At 36.4% G+C, this 7,301-nt stretch overlaps 2 protein-coding genes across 2 annotated transcripts in view; one reads left to right on the forward strand and one right to left on the reverse strand.

Annotated features, from left to right (window-relative positions):
* LOC118740750 (protein decapentaplegic) overlaps nt 1-7,301 on the reverse strand; it is a 97,195-nt gene that overhangs the window by 81,503 nt on the left and 8,391 nt on the right. The gene's annotated exons all lie outside the window — the stretch shown is intronic.
* LOC118740751 (piggyBac transposable element-derived protein 3-like) lies at nt 3,394-3,826 on the forward strand. The gene is made up of 2 exons (XM_036472410.1): nt 3,394-3,490; nt 3,592-3,826. The coding sequence occupies exons 1-2, from the start codon at nt 3,407-3,409 to the stop codon at nt 3,796-3,798; spliced, it is 291 nt and encodes a 96-aa protein (XP_036328303.1). The 5' UTR covers nt 3,394-3,406; the 3' UTR covers nt 3,799-3,826.

Below are 7,301 nucleotides of genomic sequence, written 5' to 3' on the forward strand. Positions count from 1 at the left end.
TTGCTTTCAACTAAAATTTGGCTTTAATTAGCTACATGTAAACACCGAGTTACTTTTGATGGCTGATGTTGAAGTCGGCAATCGCAATATCAAGCAGGTATCATTTCTCCATTTTAACAAAACTTTTATAGGGTAAACATGATTTTTCAAAAGCACACCATCATGTAACTGGAGGTGCTATCGAACGTAATCACAGAGTTAATTAAATTAATTTTATTATTGAAACATTTTGGTCCAACATTATTATGAACAATTCACGTTCACGACTTCTAGTGGCACATTTATCTGCTCCGATTACATATACATAGTTTTGCGATCATCAGTAGGCATTTCTTCCATTGCCGTCTTAAATAACCTACCAAAAGGCGTTATATAGGATGGTTAGTCGCACAACGCTGATATATTTCGATATCATATATCGATATATATTTCGTTGGCAAACGGAATAACTTTGAAGAACTATTCCACGTTCATATCAATTTTTAAATTTAAAATTTCTGGCTTGTTGGCAACCATTTTCAAAATTATTACTCCTGTTTTTTATGCATTTAAGGACGTTTCGCTCATTAAAGGCCTTGCCATGATTTACTTAAGATATATATATATAATTTAAAATTGGTGTTTCGTTTATTAAATTTGATGGATTATTATGGAAGATATGGACCGGCTATAAATATAACGTTGCGTTGGTTTCGAATTGGGGTCCCAATCATTAAATTTTATGGCACATTAAGTGAGATATCGTGTGGTAACACACCTTTGAAAAATAATTATATATGTATATTTAAGCGCGTATCTAAATAAATAATTTTCCGATTGGTATGTTTACTTATTTCAAATATTTTACATTCCTACATAACCAACACAGTTTTTGATAGCAAATTTCCCCCATAATCCCGAAAATAGACCCAGTTGATTCGAATTAAAATTGTGGCTACACTTACTACATAAGTATAAAGCATTAATTAGTATGTATTCACATGCTGTCTAATAGATTCGAAAGATTCGATGGCTACACCGCAGAGATCTCTAAAATTGTTATTTCTATGAAGGTTATAGTCTTCGAACACCTGTAACTGAATTGTTTTACACGAAATGACCTTGAAATTCTTTCTGCAGAATCTCGTTAAGTACAACAATTCATACACACATACTTACATATATAGATACCTATGAGGCCATAGAAATAACACTAAAATCAGAAAATGCACTTGTTCTGTAGCACAATCACACAACAACAATAATAATAAAAATAACAATTATTACAAAGCATATTTTCCAGCGAACATGGACGCTATTTCCACAGCATCTCAGCTCAACAACGCTTACAAAGAAAGAGAAAAAGAAAGCAAAACCTGCAAAATCTGCAGTAAGAACTATAAACTGCTGCAACCGACGATAGATATATGTATGTATGTAAGTATGCAAGTAAGTATGTAGGTGGCTAAGTGCACGCACACACTATATACATACATACATAAGTAAATACATGTCGCGACCTGCTAAAATGGCTCGATTCACACATCACATTCATCCTGCTTGACCGTTAGATTCTATAAAAATGTTACTTTTACCTGTTGCTGCTGCGAAAAAATGTATGTAAAGTGCAAGATGACAACAAAGACAGAAACACCAACAATAACAACAACAACTGCAATAAAACAGAAAAAGGTTCCTTTCATTTGCCGCTTAACCCATTAATGCCTGCCCATAGACCCGCTGGTACGATTTTGATGAAATTTTTAAATATGTGCCTGGGAGGCCATAGAAGTTGATAGAAAAAAAAAAAAAAATTTTTACATGCGAACACACCTTAGATATGACATGGGTATTTAAATACCCGACAGGCATTAACATTAACTTTGAAATAACTCCAAAAAAACACCTTTGGCTATTGTTTTGACGTTTTGTGCATTATTGACATTTGCCAAATGTTTTTTTATGCACCATCATCCCACATGTAAAAAAAATACTTATAGTGATATAAAAAGGTAAAATAAACAAGAAAAAAGTGATAAGAAATAAATTGGCTGATTATAAACAATTGTAAGTACACATGATCTTTTTTCGTTATATTTTATGTAAAATTATAAATATATGTCTCAATATATTATAGAATATTCAGAATGATTCGTCGGCAGAAAGTTCTCACTGCTATCGAGCTGCAAGCTATCGAGCTGCAAGCTATTTTAGATAGTTGGTCTGATGGAGATAGTGATGGAGAGGATAACTTTGTCCAACACGCAGACGCCGTTGATATTATCATAACGCCACCCGATGTCGTCGATATTCTGAGTGACAATGAGGAATTGGACGACAATATTCAATTGTTGCGCGATGACCCGGAGCTGCCTCATGAGATTGCAGGGCAATTTGAAATTCTATGCGTTTACGATGACAGCAACGAGCACTTGCCATCGGGTTGTGATGGTGATACCGTAAATGAACCCGATTTTGAACAAGAAGAAGAAGATGATACACCGGTGGCCTCGACATCTAGTGGTCGTGGTCGCAAATCAACGCTTAAATCAAGTAAGCCACCTAAGCGACCCAGAATCGAAGAGGGCATGAAACCAAAATGGTCTCGGTCGCAAAATTATCAATTCACTAAGATTCCATTCGATGATTCGGCCACTTCACACAAAGCGTTGTATGAGAAAATTGGTGACATGAATCCAGTGCAGCTTTGGGAAATGTTCATCGATGAGGAGGTGTTGAACCTGTTGGTTACTTCAACCAACCAATATGCTGCGACCAAAAATTGTCCTTCGTTCATAACATCAATTAGCGAAATGAAAACGTTTGTTGTATATAACCGGTTACCATACATTGCCGCAAATACATAGTTATTGGTCAAATCGGGAATCATTAGGATGCGCGCTAATAAAAGAATGTATTTCAAGAGACAGATTCAAACGAATCAAACAGATCTTTCACGTGTGTGACAACTCAGCATTGGATATGAAAAACAAATTTGCAAAAGTCGCACCATTGAATGACTTATTGAACAAAAAATTTCTTCAATTTGGTGTTTTCTCTCACAACCTTTCCATTGATGAACAAATGATTGCCTACTACGGCCGACATTCGTGCAAAATGTTCATCAAGGGAAAACCAATTCGTTTCGGGTACAAGTATTGGTGTTTGGCTTCGTCAGAAGGCTACTTGTATCAACTACTTCCATACGCTGTTGATCAGAACAGGAGGACCCAGGTTTCGGACTGGGAGAACGTGTTGTGCTATCACTTCTTTCACATCTGGAGGCCCGCGCCAAGCACACGGTTACCTTTGACAACTTCTTTACAAGTCACAAACTTATGACTCGTTTGTCGAACGATGGATTCTTCGCTTTGGGAACTGTTCGTGATAATCGGACCAATCATGCCCATTAATGAACATCAAGGAAATGAAAAAGAAGCCTCGCGGGACGTCTGACTTTCGTTTCGACACGAACAATTCTATTTTGGCGGTGCGTTGGAATGATAATGCGGTAAGTTATATGTGCAAAGAAACATTTCAATTTGACTATCGGTTCATTTTGATCTTTACGTCCATCGTTGATGTGTTCTTCATTCATTCTTATCTTTTCAGGTCGTGACCTTATTATCGAATTTCCTAAGCCATACACCAATGGTCCGCGCGAAACGGTATGATCGAAAGCAACGGAAAATGGTTACTATTGAGCAGCCGTATTTGGTCAACGAATACAATCATCTTATGGGAGGTGTGGACCTTTTTGACAATGCAATGAATAATTATCGAATTCGGATTCGGGGAAAAAAGTGGTATTGCCCTTAATAACAAATGCGTTTCACGCGGCTATGGTAAATGCATGGAAGTTACATTGCTTCTGTCGCAAGTATGACAAGAAGCCACCGATGTCTCAATATGAATTTCGAGTGGAGGTGTGTGAATCGATTATGATCAAGTCCAGTTATCATCATCCGGGTAGAACGTCGGCTTCCGGGGCACAACTGGCAATGCGTTACGACCATATGGATCATTTCATCGGAAAACTTAATACTCGTCATCGTTGTCCGCAATGCGGTGGCAAAACTGAATATGGTTGCTTGAAGTGCCAAGTGAACTTGCATCCCGCTCCTTGCTTTCTGGATTACCACAACGGCGTTGAACCAGATAAGAAAAAGATTGCCAAGGCTAAGTAATCTATTTCTTATAAATATAATAATTTCTCAGTAAAATAAAAAAAAAATTCTATTTAATTATGCGTTTTATTCACTACAAATTAAATGTTTCCATATAGGAAAAAAAAGACTTTTTGTGTACCCACATTGGACTGTCGGGTATTTAAATACCCATTTTCATTTAACCAGGTGTAACGGCCAGGTGTGTTGAGATATCTCTATAGCGTTTTTTTCATTACATGAAGGACACCTGAAGCTATCTGGTAAGGTGAGCTTTTTTCGTTTTTCCCATTTCCCTATATTTGGGAGCGCTTTTCCTAAGCATTTTCCGATAAAAAAAAAACTCGATTTTTGGCTTAAAAAAAAAAAGTTTTTAACGAAAACAATATACTGACATAATTTTATTTTTTAAGGCCCATTCTTCCTCTTCAATCAAAAAAAAAATATAACTTCGATATCTCTTTCCTAGCCCGAGCTAGAATTGTGACACCACTTTCTTGGGTATTCAAATACCCATTAGGCAGGAATGGGTTAACGCAAAATCCCTAAAATCCTACTGTGCATTCGAGTGTTTGACCATTGTACGGGTACTTGAGAGTTTGAAAAGGGGATTGCAACAAATTCCAGCAGCGTTGTTACCTATAGCGGATTCCCGCTTACTTTTCAAGTGCTGCGAATAATTTGTTATTGTTCATACATCTATGTATATGTAGGTGGCAGCGCGGCGGCAGCGGGTTGCCATTGCAGTGCATTTGGTAAATAGTACTCTATGGATGTTTGTAATGCAAAGATATGCTCTGATGTGTTTATATCTATGGATACATATATAAACATATTCGCACTATATATAGGTATGTATGTATGTGTGCACGCCTATTAAGTGTCACTTTGATTTGGTTGTGCCTCAAAGTGCTCAACGTTGCTGAATGTCCAGTAATGTCACATAAATAGTGACCTATGAGCGTTTCTTAGAATGAACTGATTGCGTAGATTTAGATAGATTTTTTCTAATTCTTCCAAAAACAAGCCCAATCTGAAATATATGAAAGAAGTTCTTGTCCATAAATATGTCGCTTCAAGGGAATAGGCTGGCGATCGACTCCACTGCAGTGCACTGGAACACAAGTAAAATATCAATATGTAGACGGCTTAGTTTAGATACCTGCTTCTGCTCCAGCTGGTATTTCTAAACCAATATCCGATATATATTTAAATTAAAGCGCTCGCGTAACGACGATCAGACACAGTTCCTGCCTCCTGAATATTACTCACAAGAAGAACGCTTCTAAGCATGAGCTTGTTCAATGACCCTTTCACACAAAAATGAAAACTAGTAAGGGCAACGCTGTCTCCGAAGGCTTCAAACCTTTCACAACATCAAAGATTTTTACTTGGGAGCTAAACAAAATTTGTATGCAGTGAGCATACATAGATAGAGGAGTTATAAAACAAATCATAACTGAAAAATCTGTGGTATGCAAGTTATGCCTTATAAACAGTGATGCTCAAACCAGCGCCCGCGGGCGGAAGTCTTCAAAGCTCTCTGTAGATTTTACATGGATGCGCACAGAGTAAAAGCTCTCTCTGAGCATCACTGCTTATGAGGCACCGATCTAAATGATTTTCACTGCTGTGTATGATCGGTATATAAACTGGCCGTTCAAATGAAGAAGTTTTAAAGTAAAACTTCATATCTGAACAATCAGATGGATGGAAGCTACAGGTTATATCGACCGGATCTTTTTCATTTTCACTGATATTGAGTGATAAGAGGGCGAAATTTTGTGTTCCTATCTACATAAATCGAGGAGTTATAACAAAAAATCTTATATCTTATATCAGTTGTATGGGAGCTATATGTTATAGTGGTCCGATTCTCCCCGTTCAGACAAATAATATATACATTATAAAAATACACTCACTTACCAAGTTTCAGTCGTATATCTCGAAAGCTGCGTACAAGTAGACGGGCAGACGGACATGGCTAAAACGGCTAGAATAACTATATGGGTACCAAATTCAAGAGAAAATTCTTTAGAATTGAAAAAAAAAATCATTTTTTTGTGCATAAGGGCGAAAAGTTATTGAAAATGTCTTTTTACAATTCTATCCTTGAATATCCTTGAAGATTTGCATTATGCTTTGTAGTTGGGATTCTCTTTACCCATAAACATTTATCTTTTCCTGCGGAGTGGAGAGAATTCGCAACTGTCTCTCAACTCACAGTTGATAAATGGCTTTCGTAAGAGAGTTGTCAATTCAGGCAACTTTCTGGAAAGATCTTTACTGTCATCCGAAAGACTAATTGAAAGAACTCCTAACGAGAAGGTCGTAATACGTTTTTTTTTAAATAAATTTTATGAAAAAATATTAATATTTTTGTTTTTAGAAAATTAAAAATAATAAGAAAACTAAATTAATTAATTATATTGCAAAAATAAAAAAAATTGAATTGCAAAATAAAAAATGAAATAAAATATGTTGTTTCAAAATATAATTAAATTAAAAAATTATAGTAAAAAAAGAAAAGGGTTCCGAGGTTTTGAATAGGGATCTCTCGAAAAGCAAACTAAAGCTTTGCCATTATGACTGTTGTAGCGACGCGAGTTCAATGATACACAAGTTCTTTCGCTCAAAATAGCTTTACAGCAGTAGTGCTAAATGAGAGAGCATTTTTTCTAAGACTTTCGTACTAGAATAACAAAAGTGCATCGAGCGATCTTCCTATCTATCTTTCATTCGCCTAACGCAAGACTTTTTACTAACTTACCCAGAGTTGCCCTGTTAAGCACATCCGCGTTATAGCAGCCTCTGCAGAGGTCATTGAGAGAGACGTTCTGCTTGTGTGTCCATAAAGATATATTCTGAGATCAGCTGGTGAAAGTTAAGTAGGAGTACCGTCTCTGTATGTAACTGTGTCCGGTACCTACAACCGGCTTGCTTTTCTCGTAATACATCCATGAAAATAATAAGGAACGCCCATCAAGTCTTATATTTCACTTATGTCAGTTCAATAAAAACCCCGCCTATTTAAGAAAAGTTACATAAAAGAGGCTTGTACCTATTTATTATAATCTCGGCATTGATTGCTGTGCATTACTTCTAGTTATCCCTATTTATTTTTTTATAGTCCTAAGCTACTTACATACATGAGCC

The sequence above is a fragment of the Rhagoletis pomonella genome, unplaced genomic scaffold (genome assembly GCF_013731165.1).
Source record: "Rhagoletis pomonella isolate Grant_MI unplaced genomic scaffold, Rhpom_1.0 Rhpom_scaffold_00006, whole genome shotgun sequence".
Classification (NCBI taxonomy): domain Eukaryota; kingdom Metazoa; phylum Arthropoda; class Insecta; order Diptera; family Tephritidae; genus Rhagoletis; species Rhagoletis pomonella.